Source organism: Tiliqua scincoides, chromosome 8 (assembly GCF_035046505.1).
Source record: "Tiliqua scincoides isolate rTilSci1 chromosome 8, rTilSci1.hap2, whole genome shotgun sequence".
Lineage (NCBI taxonomy): Eukaryota > Metazoa > Chordata > Lepidosauria > Squamata > Scincidae > Tiliqua > Tiliqua scincoides.
In genome coordinates, this window is record NC_089828.1 from 34905975 (window position 1) to 34923682 (window position 17708).

Here is a 17708-nt window from a genome sequence, read left to right on the forward strand (position 1 = left end):
CCAGACCCTATAGCCCCTCCATGCCTAGAGGACATTGTTCTAATCCAGCCATTTTCAACCACTGTGCCATGGCACACTGGTGTGCTGTGAATGGTCTGCAGGTGTGCTGTGGGGGTTTGGGAGAGGGTCATTTATTATTAGGGCCATTGGGGAATGTGAGCCCCCCACCAATAACATGGTGTGCCTTTTCAACTGTCAAAACACTGATGGTGTGCCTTGACAATTTTAGTACCTTATCAGTGTGCCGTGAGACAAAAAAAGGTTGAAAATCATGTTCTAATCCTTATATTTGTAGGACTCCTTTGAGGACCCTGCAGCAGTGGAGCTAACACCTGCAAAACTAGGCAATGACCCTTTAAAGTACAGTTTCTCCACCAAAAGATAGAGGCTTGCCACCCGAAGTTAGTGGTAACCTATACCAACTCAGTGGGCTCCAGACCTTTGCTGGAGCAACATCTAAATCTGTTCCTGGCTATCCTTAGAGCTGTCCAAGGTACTGAACCCTGCCTTGTCCAGGAGCTATCCAGGAACTGAATCAGATGCTGGGACTCTTGCCCTTACTCAGCCAAAGACCCCAGTTGTAACAAGAGGGTTAGAATGACTCACTTTGAGGATGAGGACAAGCAAAGAGGCGCTGATAAGAAAGGGTATAAAGCTGCTGAGAAACCAGCTAAGCCAGAGAGTAGCACTGCTGAGCCCCATAATCTTCATGGTCTCCTTCAGGCGAGCTTCCTTCTCATGGACCACCCCTTTGATGATCATAGCCACTGAGTAGATCCATGCCAGTGTCATGAAGAGAGGCAAAGAGCGATTCAAGACACGCAAGAAACTGGAAGATGGGAAGTGGAAGAGAAAACAGATAGATCTGTTAGGTCACCATTTCATTTTCATTTCACTCCCTTTTCTTTCTTTTAATGTTGGCTGCCATTTTTTACCACCCTGCACAATCCCCTGGCATCCCAGAGTGTACAGATATTTAAAATGGTCATTGTAAGGAGATGGCTGTGCAAATCTCCAAATGGCTGTGCAAATATTCCCCTGGGGGCTGGGGATAAGAATAGGCCATCAGTTTGGCTGTACTTGTCGTAAGAGGTGACTAAACAGCCACCGGGTAGATGGGACTCGTCAGCCTGGGAAGGCAGCTCATCTGAGAGAAGGAAAACTCTGATCCCAAACCTCCACTGCCTTGTGGCTACATCCAGTTATGGAAAAGGCTTCAGGAGTCAACCTTGAGGCAAAATCCGGAGCCGGAGTCCCTGAGGCTGTTCATGACTGAACACAGTCACGTTCTGGCAACTCCTGCGACGCCGCTGGAACCAACCGTATTGGCCTCTGCCTTTCCATTGGACCATTTCAGCGACGTGGAGAGGGGGGATTTGCTGCATGGGTAACAGCCTATCCTCCATACCTACTTTACCCAGGCTTCGCGCACTGGAGAGGACACTCTGTTCCAGAACCACCATTCAGAGCGTGACACCATAGTCTTCCGAGACTGAAGGATGCCAACAAGAAGAGTGTGCAAATAAGCAAAGCTTATTGGATGCTATTGTTGTAAGTAAGAGTTGGTCTTTCCTTCACATTAATTTTTTAAAAAAACAGAAATGAACACAAATGGCAGTGAGAAGGGATTCTGAAAATGGAATTCCTAATTGTTGAGAGTCATTCAGTTTATTCCAGGGCACATTAATTTTGGAATGAATGGAATATTCCAAAATTAATGTGCCCTGACATAAATGGATAGGGCTCAGTTCCATTTGAGCCCAAAAGAAATGCTCATACTTAATGCACTAAATTGGAATCTCCAACTCAGGTCTAGACGTTTGTTTAGACCAGGGATGTTCAAAGTTTTTGGCAGGAGGGCCACATCAGCTCTCTGACACTGTGTTGGGGGCCGGGGGGGAAAAAGAATTAATTTACATTTAAAATTTGAATACATTTACATAAGTATACATAAATGAATATATTAAAGATTTATATATTAAAGATATTATTAAAGATTATACATATATTAAAGATTCATAACTTATATGAATGAATGAATGAAGGTCTTGCAATAGCTCAAGGCCTATAAAAGGCCTTGCACAAAGCAAGGTTGGCCTTTCCTTTGCTGCTGCTACTGCATCACAGACGTAAAACAGCAAGTAGTGGAGGAAGCCCTCATCTCACAGCTCACACGAGAGGTCAAACAGTTGCCCTCATGCTGAGAGCAGTTGCATCGGGCCAGTGTGGGCTCCAACAAATCTCCGGAGGGCCAGAGGCTCATTGGAGACTGGAGGCTCCCTGAGGGCCACGTTGAGAGGCCTCGAGGGCCGCATGGGCCGGGGTCTGGGCACCCCTGGTTTAGACTCACACATCATCAACGTAGCAGGGGTAAGGCATTTGCTGAACGTAGATGCCGGTGTGGTGTTGCGGTGCTGTCCCAGCAAGAACCCGTACCACCGCCTGCTCCACAAGGTCCTGCACATAGACAAAGCCTCCCCAGACGTAGCGCAAGTCATTAAAAGGGTCAGCAGCTGGACCCGGATCCCAAAACCTGAGCAGAGGACAAGGAAGAATGGGTGAGATTCCAGGAGGTATCACTTGTTAGAAAGCTTGGAAAAGAGACACAATCTGAGTGGAGGAAGAGCAAACAACCTAACTGGGGGGAGTCAAACCGATTTTGAATCTGAACCTAACAAGCTCAAAGGGGTTTTCAGTGAACGGGGCCTGAAACTAATACCTCGTGGTTGTCTTGAACTGCAACTGAACCCCTAAACACAAAAAAGTGATAACTGTTTCAAAACAAGCAGTCCAGGATTTTATTTGCATTGTTCTGAATGTATATTGTGCTTGTAGAAGTTTGATGGTTTCCTTCCTGTTTGTCACTCTCTCCAAACTATCTGCCTATTTATAGTTGATAGGAAGAAGTGTGAGATAGATGGGTATAGATCTTACCCATTGCTTGTAATTTAGAACCTGGGTATCTGAAGGACCACCTTCTCTGGCATGAATCCACCTGGATGTTATATACATCATTGGAGGTCCTTCTCCTTGTCAACTGCCTTCTGAAGTTAGGTGGATAGTGATCAGAGATACGGCCTTTTCAGGTATGGCACCCTGCCTCAAGAACCCCCTTTAAGGATGCTCACCTGGCACTAAACTTGATATCTTTCAGTACCAGACAAACACCATTTTATATACTATTTCAGCCCTGATGTTCACTGGGCAACTATGGGCCAGCCACCCTCTTTTCATCTAGCCCAGGAGTGTCAAACTCATTTCATATAGAGGGCCGAAGTTGGCATTTAGGGTGCCTGCTGAGGGCCAGAAGTGACGTTATTAAGCAGAAAGCGACATTAAGCAGCTGATGGTCAGAAATCAGCACTTTATCATCAAATAGAAGCTTATTAACTGCAAATTGCAGAAGAGAAAATATGCAAATCTTGATCATATTTCAAGATACGGGAAAACCCAACTTTCATGTGGGCTGCTATTTCAGCAGTAACACCTCAGCACTGCTCAGCAGCTGAGAGCCTGAGGGCTGGATAAAAAGCTTCCAGGGGCCACATCTGGCCCCTGGGCCTTATGTTCGACACCCCTGATCTAGCCTATCTAGCCTCACCTCAAAGGATCATTCTGAGAACAACAGCTATCATAAGACCAATGTAAATGGTTTTAAAAAAAATCTCCAGTTCTGAGAACAAGAAAATGCTGGCCTTGCAAGCCACACCTGTCCTTGATCTTGTTTGTGCGGGTGACATCATCAATGTCCATACGAATTTTGAAGTGAACATGAGGGGGCAGATCTGTGTCCAGCTCGCTTTGGTTTCCCGGAAGCAGGAACACAACACCGGCCCAGAACTGGCGATCCTCCAGCAACTGCATGGCACGCAAGACCAGCTGTTCTTCTGAAGCCACAGCCTCAATCTTGTTCAGTGAGACACACTAGGAACAAGGCACTTGGAGTCAATCAGGCTCAGAAGATCTTAGTGAAACACATAGCTGAAGGAGGGGAAACAAAGAGCACGACCACAAACACACCTCAATGAACTGGGTCAATGTGCTGATAACTGCGTCCACTTCTGCGTAGGCATCGTGCCACGTGTAGGCCTGGCCTCCCATCTCTGGTGACAGGAATTGCCTCAGTGTTGTTATGTTCCAGAAAGTTCCACGGAGGTGTTGCTCTAGAAAACGGGCTACACCAGGGGTTTCCAGAAAATTCTGCAGAAACGCATAAACATACCAGTCAGGGAATGGAACCAAACCTGAACCTAAAAAGCATGTGAGAGAGCGTGTTATTTTTCATGTAATAAAACTGAACTTGAACCTAAAATCTCTTGGTTGCCTTGACACTGGAACCAAATATAAACAGTAACACCAGCTAAAAGTAAGCAGTTCAAGAATCAGGCCCCCATCTAGCTGCTCTATGACTAATTTTTTTAAAAAAATCTTGTATGTGTTTCTGCTCGTAACCACCTTTTCAAAAAGTGCCTGCTCTGTGCAAAAAGCCTAAGCAGAAAATCCTCAGAGCGCAACAATCTGGCTCCTTCACCTTCCTTCACTATATAATTTAAGAGCCCAATCCTAAGCTTCCCCGGAGCCCAAAGAAGCAGTAGCACAGAAATGGCTGCTGCTATAACCTGTGGGGCCAGGGAAGCTGCCCAAAGTCTCCTCGGGAAAGTGAACCTCGATTCCCTTACCCTGTGTCAAACCCAGGCAGTCCCAATGGGTCTACTCAGATCTGCACCCGCCTGTGTTGGTTCCTGTGACTTGGGAGGGGGTTTAGGATTAGGAAGAAGGCTGCCCCTCCCAGGTGCAACCCTGCCTCCAGTCCACCCTCCTCTGCACAGTTCCACCCTTCCCCAGCTTTCCTCCCCCACCCTGAAAAGCCTCGCCAACAACCAGTGGTGATACTCACTGCCTGGAGTTCCCCCGATGTGTCTTCTCAGAGCTGAGGCCTTACTGCTGGCACTGGAGTGCCTTACAGCACTTTTCATGACACCCAGAGCTAGTGGTAAGTCAAGAGCGTGGGCAGTAAACCCAATGGGATCAGGTTGTAAAACAGGCTCTTTAAACAAAGGAGCAAATGTAGAATGCTCTGGGATGTAGAGATCCCAGCAAACATCACATTTCTTGCTTTGATTCAAGAGTCCACATGGAAGAAGGAGCCAGGTGAGGGGGACGGCGGAGCTGGTGGGGGCAGCAGCAAAGCTATATGTTGCCTCCAGCAACTCAATAGCTTCAGCCAGCCCTGGGAGGGGGCCACCACAAAGAAGATCTGCTCTCTGGAACCTGTTAGACAAATCCCTGCCAGCAGCGGCAGTGGCAGAGATAGCAGTGACTTAGTGGTAAATCTCAACAGCTGAGCTATATAATCCTTGTAGCTTGGTCTCAAGTTGTAAAAAAACTTTAAAGGTCAAGAACAAGTCTTTAAATTGGGCAATGACAGAGGTCACTGGTGGACATTGGGTCAGTTACTCTTTTGGCCTAACCTACCTCACAAGGTCACTGTGAAGATAAAATTTGGGGGAGAAAGAACAACGTACAATGCATAGAATTCCTTGAATGTAAATGAATGAAGTTGTCTTTTCCTGTATCAGACCATTGGGTCATCTAGTTCTGTGTTATCTGCATTGAGGTTCCAGACCCAGGTCTTTCCCAGCTCTATCTGGAGATGCTGCCAAAGAGTTCACTCAGGACTTTCTACATGCAAAGCGCATGGCCTACCACTAGAGCCACACGCCCTCCCTAGCACATTAGGTTATGAGATAGATATACTACAATGGGTAGCAATTCCCTGCAGCCTCCCCCAGTTCTCCTATTTATCTCCTTTTAGCTAGAAATGCCCAGAATCGAACCAGGGTCCTCCTGCATGCAAAGCAGATGCTACACCATGCTATGCAGAGCTATGGATGCTTTCAATGAGTTTCTGAAACTATTGATACCAGTTCAGACCATTGGCCCATCTAGCTCAATACTGTCTACTCTGATTGGCAGTGGGCCTCCAAGGTTTTAGTTTGGAGCTTTCCCAGCTTTACCAGGAGACACTGGCAGGGCTTGAACCTGGGACCTTCTGAATGCAAAGCAGAGGCTCTATCACTGAAATACAAAAAACTGTGTCTGCATTTATCAACATTGGATTGTTCCAAATTTTTGCAGGCATATCCCCCTGGACCGCATTCTTATTCTTTTCTCTCACTTTCTTGGATTACAGAATATCAGGCATCAGAAGGCAAACAAACCTGAATAGCTTTCACTTGCAGGCTTCCATTCATAAAGGTGTAAATTTGGGGTCCCAAGTCTTGCCAAGCCCCTTTCACTTCATGCAACACCGCCAGGTTCTCGAACGTCCGGTTCACCTGCAACCAAGGTTTCCTTAACTTAGACAAGCACTGCTGGATCAGATCAATAGCCCCATCTAATTCAAAATCCTTTCCCCCCTACTCTGAATAAACAGCCTTTGTACACCATGGTTAGAATGAGCTATCATGGGCAACAGCTATCAAGAGACCTATCAATCATATTTAAGAGATTACTATAATAAAATCAAAACTAACAAGAACCACCTATTGTTGTCAATTACATCAATGCCTCTACAATCATTGGACAGAGTAACGGAATGTGGAAGAAGCTTTACTGAGCAATGGGCAAAATCCTGTCACTGTACATCTTTGAAAGTCAAAGGGACTATAATTTTGCTTTTGGATTTTGAGTGAAATCTGAATATTTAAGGAAAAGGGGCACAGAACTTCCTGGAAGGGGGTGGCCCATAAAGCTCCTCCCCCCTACCCCGTTCTACAGCCTTGATCTCTCACCTCAGCCATGACCTTCTCGGTGGCTGGTGTTGGAGGAGTGTATAAGATTTTACCAACAAAAAGGGGCTTCATTGCCCGCCACAAGAGGTTTGACAGTGGACTGGATTCCAAGCTCCTGATCATGTCTTTGCAGAAGGGGCCTGAGAGGTGTGGCAAGGAAGGGGGGAAGAGGGGGAAAAAAAACAAAAACAAATATTTAACCACTGCCCCCATCCCCCAACAAAAATACAAGTGTTGGAAAGAAGGGCCAGAAAATTCCATTCATACCTTAGTCAGGGCTCTTTAAACAAAATACAATTTTTGACAAGCAAGTTCAGAGCACATGACATTTACAGAGCATGGAATGTGCTTATGTCTTTTATCGTACAACAACTGCTAATTTGTTATCCTCCCACATAAAGAACATTAGCTCCATATACTAAACAAACACCAGGGATGACTTCCTGCTATACAGCAAACTGTCTCTGGTTGTCACAGAACTGAAATAATAAATATATTAATGTGTTTTGTAATCTTTTTTCTCTGTTGTGGTGGGTTTTGTTTTTTTTAATTCACTAATAAAGGAGAAGAAAAAATAAAAGAACTATATATATTTCAAAGGATATTTGCGTGTGATATTTGTGGGAAGGGACCCAATGGACCAAGTTGCACAACTAAGACCAAGAGAGGTACGGTTCTGTTTTGCTCCCCCCGCCAGGAATGGCTCTGAAGGGAGGGGCCGCTTGCCCGCCCTGCTGAGGCTCCCTGCCAGCCTGAGTGCCCTGCCCCCCTCCGGCTACGCCACCGATTATCCCTTTGCTGTCGCCACCACTTCCCATGCTGAAATGGGGTGTGAGGATTTCTACTTGGCCCTAACCCCAAAACCAAAACTCTGAAATGGAAACATCTATAATTTTGTTGTATGTTGGAAAACATACACATATGAATGCATTGTCTCAATGGATAAGAAACAAATGAAAAAACTGCTATTGCACATATGGAATTGTACTGAATTAGGTAGTTTATCAGTCCTCTGTTCGCTGATAGGCATTCCCTCTGTCAACTTCACCCCCTCTTTTATCTTTTTCAAGTCCTTTTGTCATACAGTTCAAACAGCAGAGACACAAACTTTCCATTCCCTCAGTCCTGAGTTCTGTATCTGCCACCAGCAACATCTGGTTCTGGCCCTGCCTGCCCCACAAGCTCACAGAACGTGGGAGAATGAACCCAGGCTGTTTCCACTCACTCGTGGTGTTGTCCAAGGAGGTGGTCCGCTCAGACTCATTGCGACTGAGAAAGGTCTTGATGTCATGGTCCTCATACCAGTTGAGGGAGGGGACCTGGAGGCCTCCCTGTTCCGGGTGACCACAGGCAATACGGGACACAATTTCAAATGATTGCTGAAGGGACAGGGTGGGCCCCTGTCCAGACAAGAGCTGCAAAGACTTGCGGAATTCCACGAAGCTGGTCATGCTGTAAACCTGGGATCCAGGAAAATTGGGATGGAATTTTTCTAGAAAAGTCAGCGTGCTCTTCACACTTACCTAATCCTGCCACCAAGATCTGAACTTTCATCAGTGAGTAGTGTCCCTACAAGTTTAACTGAAATCTGTTTCCAATTAAACTTCAAATTTTTTCTCTCCTTCCTTTCTCATTCATCCTTTTCCCTCCTTATCTGAATCAATAATGGAACAGTAAAGACAACTGGAAATTAAGCATGCATACGCACAGCCCCCACACAAACAGTGTATTGTAGTGGTTAAAGCCTGAGACTACAATTTCAGAGACCCCGATTCAAATCCTCGTTTGGCCATTAAGTTCAGTTGGGAATACTTGGGCTACTCATTTTTCCTTTCAGTCTAGCCTACTTCACAGGGCTGTAGACAAAATTGAGGGATGGGACGGAGAACTATGCATGCTTCCCTAACCAGCTTGGAGGAAAGGTGGGATACAATATAATTTAAAGTTGTATGGGTACACTTCTAGAGCTCCTTGGAGGAAGAACAGGATAAAAAGGTAACAATAATAATGTCAGGAAATAGCCACCATTACCTCCTTTGCTAAAGATTCAGTTGCTTGAAGAAAAATGCGAAGAGATTCCATAGTGTTTACAACCTCCACTGAGCTGGAACTCAAGCGTGACTTTTAGGAGCAAAGAGGAACAGAAGAACAGTTGGGAAAAAGATTGTAATTGTTACATTTGGGAGGGAGGAAGGCTTCAAACAGGATCCAAGCAACAGTGCTAGGAAAGGTAGTGGTTAATCTTTGCCCTTACACAGTTTTCCTGATCCAAATTGTGCCTCCTGCTCTTATAACACCACACAAAAGGAATCTTAATCCATCAAGATTCCACTAAAAGATTGTTTTGTTGCATTTGTATACTTTGTTTTGGGGGAAAAGCACAACAGAACTAAAAATTGTAGCAAAATACACACATGCAGGACACATGCAGGACTGTTAATGAACTGTTAATGAACTCTGGAAATGAAGAAACTGCAAAAAGGCCACATGATCACACTGTAGGTCTGACTGCAACAATGTTTTGTTTATGCTATGCTATATTTTACTGATACACATAAACTGCGCTCCTGGGCACTGCTAAACATCATGCAAAAAGAACCTTTGTATAGCTTACATACAACCACCTCAAGATTGCTTTTTTGTAGTGTTCTATTAGTGCAGGGCTTTTCAAACTGGGGCGGACCTGGCCTCTGCCCCCTTAAGGGGTGGGGGCAGCGAGGAGGCAGCGGTGCGAGCCCCAGGATCACGCCACTCAGGGGACCGCAGAGGCTTGGCTGTACTTACCAGAGCCTCCTGCAGTCGCCTGGGGGTGCAGGGAGCCCTGCACAACAGACTGCAGGACTCCCTGATGCTCCCTGATGGTGGGCTGCTGTGAGATACAGGAAGCTGGACTAGATGGGCCTATGGCCTGATCCAGTGGGGCTGTTCTTATGTTTAGAAGTGAAAGTGAAGCAATCGCGCCCTGCCTTCGCTAAACCGGAAGTGGAGCGTGATTGCTCCACTTTCGCTTTTGAAGCATTGGGGAGCCCTGCAGATAGTCGCGCAGGGCTCCCTGCACCCCCAGGAGGTTGCAGGAGGCTCTGGTAAGTGCAGCCAAGCCCCTGCGGCCCCCTGAGTGGCACGATCCTGGGGAATGCACCATTGCCTTCCCCCCCGCCCCCACTGCCTCCTCCCCTGCCCCCGCAAGAACTTAGAGTGGTTTCCAAACTCCCAGAGAGATTGAAACCTGCTGTATTAGTGCATGCACATGCATCATTAAGGGAGAAAGTTGCAAAGGAAGTAAATGCAGTAATAAAACAGCTGTAAGGCAGGCATATGCAGCACCCTGTACCAAATCTGGAAATGATACAGGAGACTGGAGGACTCTAAATGCATCAGTTCCACTTCAGAAACATGATTAGGGCTGTAATCCTATTCACACTTTCCTGGGTGTAAGGCCCACTGAACACAATCGGGCTTACTTCTCAGTAGACCTGCCTAGGAGTGTACTGAAATTAATTCAAAACTCCACAATCCAGGGAGAAATATGAAGGAGAATTTCTATGAAGACTGTGCCAATTTCTTGCACAAATTCTGCCATGCCAAGCCTCTGAACCTATTCACACCCATTAAGGCACACACATAATCATGCTCTCCACCTACTGCAAATACTTTGACCAAATCCACTTGGGAGAAGAAACTGCGCTCCATGGCCTGGAGGGTGGAATCAGGCAAAGCACAGAGTGCTTTCTGCAGGTCTCCTGCAGCCCCAGAGTCCTTCACCACCAGAAACTCGGAGAGAAGAGAACTGTTGCAAACAACCGCCTTTAAGGGCGAACCAGCGAGAGAGAACTGGGAGAAGAGAAGGGGGGGGAGAGATCGGGCATTTAGCCACAAAATGAATAGTAGATAAAAACAACAGCAACAACAACAGGGGTCACTGGAAGACCAACTGAATTTTGCATCCTATTTAGTTTGCAAAAACATTTCCACCATCCATCTTCCTCATTTGCAAGGGCTCCCTGGCATTTGCAGAATTGCTACAATGTTGCATCATTTAAACTGCTCGGGGTGCAAGCATCACAAGGATGTTGCTTATGTGAGACAAGAGAAGCAAAATTCATAGCGAGAGGAAATCGCTATGAAAGCAAGAAGGATTATGTGCTATGGACAGGTGGGAAGAACTGCGCTCAAAAACAACAACAAAAGAGGCCAGGGCAGGGAAGTCCTTTGAACCAATTGCCTGGTAATTGGTAAAGAATTCCCTTGCCTGAAAATCTCAGGGTTCACTGCTTTTGAAAAAAAGAATCATGTTTCTAGCCCTCAAGGCTGTCTTATATAGAGGGGAACTAAAAGCTTAGTCGCCCGTTCACATTATTTCTTACCGAGGGAAATTCTCCTTTATACATTGTTTCACTGTAAGTCCACATTTTCTGCTAACCTTGACTTTTAATGGGGACTGCCTGCACCACAGTCCAAAGCAGAGGCAATGGACTGGCCATATGCCAAAAAAGCACAACCACTGTCACCCTATTTGACTGGCTCCCTATTTTGCAAGCCATTTCTAGACCTCAGGGCCCTAGCCCTCACTGTCCCGCCCCCCAGAAAAAGAGTCTGCCTTTTACTTACCACCTGTAGATTGAGTTGTGATTCAAGTAGTTCTTCTACCAAGGCAGAAGGGAGGGATGTGTTAGTCCGAAGAAACTGGGAGAAAGTCTCATTGTCCTTTAGGTAGGACCTGACCGGCATGGCTGGCAAGGGAGAAAAGGTATAGAAAGGTCATGCAAAGACTCAGCAGCCACTAGGCCAGTGCAGGGAACTTCCATGTGAAAGTCATTTCTTAGCTACTACAATGGAACATGCCCATCTTCAACCCACCTGGCAACAGAAATCCTCACTGGGATTGGCTGCTCCAAGCTTAAATATTACAGGTCAGTCAGCAGATGTCCAATGCACCAGACAATTCCATTGATTCTGGCATTCCCTACTTCCCCATTTTTCATCTCCAAACACCTTCCAACACTTTATCATCTCATTTCAACCAGATTTCAACCAGATATTCAGTCTCTACTGTACTAGGTAAGTTTGTTGGAGCAGACTCTGAATGGTCTGAGAGGCGAGAGCCATGCTCAATTCTTACCTGTCCGCTGACTGCCATCGCTGCTGAGCTGGCGCAAGACAGACAGGAGCTGGGAAAAACTGGCTTGTGTTTTCTGGTCATTTACATGGAGAAGCACTTTCTGCGCATCGGCAAATAGGCGAGAGAGGCTAAGAAGGGAAGACAAAAGTTGGCTCAATCTGACGTATTTCAAACCAGGCCCCAATACACCCGATAGCTTTTCCTTTAAATAATGTTAAACCATCTGCTCCACTTAAGTATAATGTTGTGTTTGCATATTGGATATCTTCAGTTAGAACAGTAGACACTTGGTGAATCCCAACAAGGCATATTATAAAAAGCACCTAGAAAGATAAGCCAGAGCCTGCTATAAAAATAGCAGCAGCAGTAGGTTTGGAAAAATATGGACTTGTTTCCTGGAGGATCTATAGGGGAAGTTCAGTGCTGCAGCACTTGCTTTGCATATAGAAGGCTCCAGGCTCAATTCCTGGTAACCAGGTGGGGCAGAGAAAAATTCCTGTCTTGGACTGCAGCTGCCATTCAGTGCTGGGAATGCTGGGATCAAGAATCTGAGTCAGCATAGCAGCTTCCTATTCACATACTTCTCCCAATGCAGTCTTTTCATCTATGGAGCCTACATGTTCTAAAGTCAGCCTACACCCCATGAAAGGGCAGCTTTACCCAAAAGGGATCTATGAACTATACCATGCTGTTAAGTTCTAGCCAAACAGCCAGGCAGAATACAATAGGCTTGTGTACTCCTTTTTTGATTGAGAAATACCCTATCACATTCAAATTGGATGAGGGATGAACCCCAGAATCACACAAAACCTGTATATCATTTGAATTATGTAAGCAGGATTTGAATTACTTATATTTTAATTGCTTATCTGTTTATTTTCCAGATTTTTATACAACCCTTCCTCCAAGGAGCTCAGGGTGGTTACACTACATAGTTCCTCTCCTTCTGTTGTCCTCACAACAACCCTGTGAGGTAGGTGAGGTCAAGAGATAGTTCACTGGCCCAAGGTCAGCCAGGAAGCTTCATGGTTGAGCGGGGATTTCCAGGTCTAAGATATTTGAGGTCACTTTTAAATCACTTTTAAATTATGCAAGCCAGTAAGACTGGATGAATGATCGTCACTGATCATATAGGTCTAACAGACAATAAGGAATATCAGGTGGATCTTCCTTTCCAAGGGACTCCCTGTGTTGGAGGATGTGGGGACATTGCATATGTGACCTGTCTGGCCTTGTACTTCTGAATATTGATAATTTTGTCTTTTGCTTTCTGTATTTACCCTCAACTGATTAAAAACAGCAACTACTTTGCAGAGCATAATCTACATAGCATAAACTACAGGAAACCACTACTCACATGGAATGGTTGAAGTTCCTCACCAAACCTGGAGTCTCTCCAGCTGTTGAGTACCGGAAGCAAGGGTTCTTCACATTACAGATGATGCTCTGAATCCATGACAACGTCCCAGCCGATGGCAGTGCTTTATTTGGAAAGTGGCCTGTATAAGACAAGAAGCACAATAGCGAAATTAAAGGCTGGACCCACAACATAAAGTTTCTCTTCTCTGGGAACTGAATATATTATCTCAGCTGCTAGCTGAGAGGCCCTTTTAAAAATGTTATTTTAAAGGCAAATCTGGAGATGCCATCAACAACTTTAAAATAAACCCTCTCTCTCTGAATATCAAATGCCATCAGGAGATTACTTCATTTATATGACCTATTTTGTGAGGTTTCCAGAGGCACTTTGCTGGCTGCTGATGAGAACACAATGCTGGACAAGATCCAGCAAGATGATTCTTATGTTCTTACAGCACAAAGCTGCAGGGGACATATTTGCCAGCAGGCACTAACAGAACTAAATATGGAACCTCGAAGGCCAGGGGCGGTTTCTCTCTTAATACCATCCAGCCCTGATGGTAAGTTTCCAGGCTAGCCAATGCTGAAACCAGGACGCTGAGCTAGATGGACTTTTTGGTCTGATCCAGTAGGGTTCTTCTTACACATTCCTGCAAAAGTTGAGTACTGACAGTTGTTCACCATGATGCCTAATGGAACCTCCAGAGGCAGTCTACCTCCAACGCTCAGGTATAAGGGACAAGCAGCACAGGATGGTTCCTGCCTTCAGGGTCTGTCTGTGAGCTTTCTGGAGGCATCTGGCTGGCCATTATCAGAGACACTAGATGGGTTTTTGATCTGACCCAGCAAGACCTTTCTTATGATAATAAGGGTGCAATCCTGAAGGCGCCTTGAGCACTCGCAAGTCCCTTGTGCTGGCCCATTATCATCGCAAAAGTGCCATAAAGCACTTTCATGCCGACTTTAAAGCAAAGAGGCCAACATGGGATCCGCTTGGCTAAGGCAACAGGTAAGCCCAAGCAAGCTAGACTGAACTGGGGGAGTGGGGAAGGTGGGAGGGAGGTGTTTCAAGGCAGGGGGAGGGCGGACCACAGGCAGGCAGCAGTTGAGGAGGTGGGGCCAGGATCTGCCATCTATGCCAGATCCTATCCCTGTTCCTGAGCAACCCGGGGCAGTTCCAGGCTACTCAGATCTGTGCCAACCCCTTTAGGTGGCGTAGATCCAAGTAGACCCATTGGGGCTGCTGTGGCATTACCCATGGTAAGGGGGCACAATTCCCCTTGTCCCGGGCTTAGCCGCTTTTGGCCCCAACCCTGCCTTACATGTGGGGCAGGCCTTTCGGCCTGCCTGCTCCAGGGCAGGTTAGGATTGGGGTGCCCAGCTCATTGAGGCGCAAGTACTCTATGTCCCACATTTTAGACCAGGAACTTGAATAAAAATAATTCAAACAAAATCTGTCAGCATCTCCATCCTTGCCCCTTCCATGCCACCCCTTCCTGTCACACTCCCCAATACAGAAGTTCACAAAGAACAAGATACCAGGGGCACCCTTGTGCAGACACAGGCTGGTGGCCAAATGTCACACCTCAATGCGTTAATGAGACCATATCCCATAGAAAGGTCTCCAGACACAAGAGGGAGCCATCACATTTTGAAGGACAACTTCTGTAAGCTTACATTCATGCTGCTCAAAAGGCAGGTGAGACCGGCGCACTGAAATGAGGATGAAAAACAAGAAGAGGGGCCACAGAACTTCAACGGTCAGTTGTACCTGGAAAGAGACAGAAGCAAGCACTGAACCACATATGTCAATCATCACCTGATTCCACTAACTATATCTGGATTTGACTAAATCATTTTGCAGAAACACAAACACATTTTTCTTGGGTTTGATGCATATACATGTCGCAGCAGGAGCTGTCTTAGAAGAAGCATTCCCTCCAGTGAGAGAGTGGATGCGGAACGCCACTCCTAAAACGGTAGCACTTCTTCCTGTCTACAAGTGGACAAGGGATACTTTTTTTCCACTGAAAATCCCCCTCAAAGGTTCTATGGGCACCTAAAAGTGCCATTAAGTGTCATGGCACTTTAGGAGGCACATAGAAGTTACAAGCAAGATATGGGCTCTGAGCAACTGCAGATTAAAACTGTAGTAAATGCTGGTCTGCCTATCCCCTGCCCAACTTGCCCCCCTTGCTTTATTCCTGAGATGGACACTTCCACCCCGCCAAACTACCTCTTCATGGGCCAAACATTAAGAGCACCTAATTCTCAAAACTCAAACAGACCTGTATTGGCATATAATACAGATACAACAACAGTAGCAGCAGCAGAACCTAATTCTCTCTTGGAGAATCTGAATCCTTGCAAACATTACAGCCCAATGAAATGACTCACCGTCTGCCTACGCCGGTAGGTGAAGTTCTTCCACATCAGCAATGCCAACTGGATGCCGAAGCCCATCGTGCAAGGGGAAATGGGGGCTCACCCACCATGCTCTGTTGCTGACTAGATGCTGCTCTGTTTGGCAAGCCTTAGAAAAGGAAAAACTAGTTAGCTGCTAGCCTATAACTCAGAGACGTGTATTCCACAACTCCACTTAACTTTAGCCCCAACAATCTCAACTTTAAAAAATGAAACCAAGCTTCTAGAGCTCATTTATTTGCTTGCTTATTCTTGGATTTAAATTCTGCCTTTCCAAACAATACTGCTCAAAGCAATTAATGACAATAAAATAAGTATATAAGTGGTCACATGTTGAAACCAATTATAAAGCAATAACCACATAGAAACAGCAGAGTCAGATTTTAAGAAGATAATCACAGAAGAATATGGAGTGAAATCTTCCAAACCAGAGCAAGGCCTGAACTTGGCCTTGATGGCTGATCTTGACACCTTCTGCAGGATTAGAAGAAGTGGAATAAATAATGGAAATAGAGCAGTTATATGCTAATGCAGGGATGTCGAATATAAGGCCCCTGGAATTAATTTATCTGCTCCATTACAACTGGGCTCTCCCAGCTTGATAATTGGGCTCTCTCATATCTTGAAAATAAGTACAAGATTTGCATATTTTCTCTTCTGACATTTGCAGCTAATGAGTTACAATGCGAGAACAAAGTGCTTATTTCTGGCCATCATCTGCTTAATGACATCACTTACTGCATAATGATGTCACTTCCGGCCCTCAGCAGGTGCCAGGAATGCTAACTTTGGCTCTCTGTATGAAACAAGTTTGACACCCCTGCACTAATGTGTTTGGATTCTATGTCATGCAAAAAAATCACACAAAGCATTTTTCTTGGTGCCAGCTTTTCCATTTCCTTCTATAAACAGGTAACAGAATCTGCTGATATACTTCTATGTATTTTGTAAGATGCTTGATGACATTCCCACAAACCCTTGCGTCGACCCCCATTGCCAAAATGAGACCAGGATTTTAAGATTTCCAGAACCAGTAAGGGATTAGGCCTGGAAAGTTTGTGACAGGTACTTCTAATTGTGTCTTTGAATGACTCAGCAACCCGATCAGCATGCTGACACATAACTAGAGCCTATGGAGATTAGAGAAGGATCTCAAACAGGGGAAAAGTGAGCAGGAAATAGGGATGTTCAAAACAGAACCACTTATGGGGGGGAGCTCCCCTCAATTCCAGAGGGGCACGCAGGGGGCGCAGACCCAATCTGTAGATATGAGATTCGCAGATACGGGTCCCCCGTACTTTAACACACTTACATGTTTAAAGCATGATATTTTAAAACTATAAAATATTGCTCCAACTTTTTCTCGTACAGAAAAAGAAGTCTTGAAGCTGTAGATTAGACATTTACAACCATGGTGCTGCAGCACATTGGGGTGCCACGAATGGTCTGCAGGTGTGCTACAGGAGTTTAGGGGAAGGTCATATATTAGGAAGATCATTGGGACCCCCTTCCCACCAGCAGCATGGTGCGGCTTGTCAATTATCAAAGAACTGATGGTGTTCCTTTAACCGTTTTAGCACCCTTCCAGTGTGCCATGAGATGAAAAAGCCTGAAAGTCACTGCTACAGACAGTACTTTTTAGCTCTCAGTAAAGTGTATCTTAGCAAGGTTCCAGAATACAATAAGGGGACATCACTGTTCCAGCAATGATTGTTCAGCACATATTGATCCATTCCAGTGTTGTCTAAAGTACATTGTTCTACTTAGCAGCATAACACGGCTGTTTCCTTGCCTAATGGTTCCTCATAAGTAAGAATAAATAAGTTTGCAGAAAAATTTTGCCCCATCTGCATCGCAAACACCAAATTCTGCGGCACCAGCCATTTGCAGATTACGAGGCTCTCAAAGGAGCAGGGGAACATGTGCGCTCATGCAGATGTCAACAACAATCGTCTTGGGTGCCAACTTTTTAAATCACTGCTGAGTTCAACACAGCAGAGAAAGAAAGATTA

At 45.5% G+C, this 17708-nt stretch overlaps 1 protein-coding gene across 1 annotated transcript in view; it reads right to left on the reverse strand.

Annotated features, from left to right (window-relative positions):
- Window positions 1-15735, reverse strand: part of ABCA7 (ATP binding cassette subfamily A member 7) — a 62408-nt gene extending 46673 nt beyond the window's left edge. Inside the window, exons 1-14 of the mRNA XM_066636588.1 lie at window positions 15670-15735; window positions 14950-15043; window positions 13271-13412; window positions 11914-12041; window positions 11403-11524; window positions 10437-10625; window positions 8826-8915; window positions 8020-8254; window positions 6795-6934; window positions 6222-6338; window positions 4021-4200; window positions 3710-3924; window positions 2351-2533; window positions 607-829 (exon numbers count right to left, since the gene is read on the reverse strand). Of these exons, the coding sequence (XP_066492685.1) occupies window positions 607-829; window positions 2351-2533; window positions 3710-3924; window positions 4021-4200; window positions 6222-6338; window positions 6795-6934; window positions 8020-8254; window positions 8826-8915; window positions 10437-10625; window positions 11403-11524; window positions 11914-12041; window positions 13271-13412; window positions 14950-15043; window positions 15670-15735 (2124 nt within the window). The remainder of the gene's footprint in view (window positions 1-606; window positions 830-2350; window positions 2534-3709; window positions 3925-4020; window positions 4201-6221; window positions 6339-6794; window positions 6935-8019; window positions 8255-8825; window positions 8916-10436; window positions 10626-11402; window positions 11525-11913; window positions 12042-13270; window positions 13413-14949; window positions 15044-15669) is intronic.
- Window positions 15736-17708: the final 1973 nt, after the last annotated feature.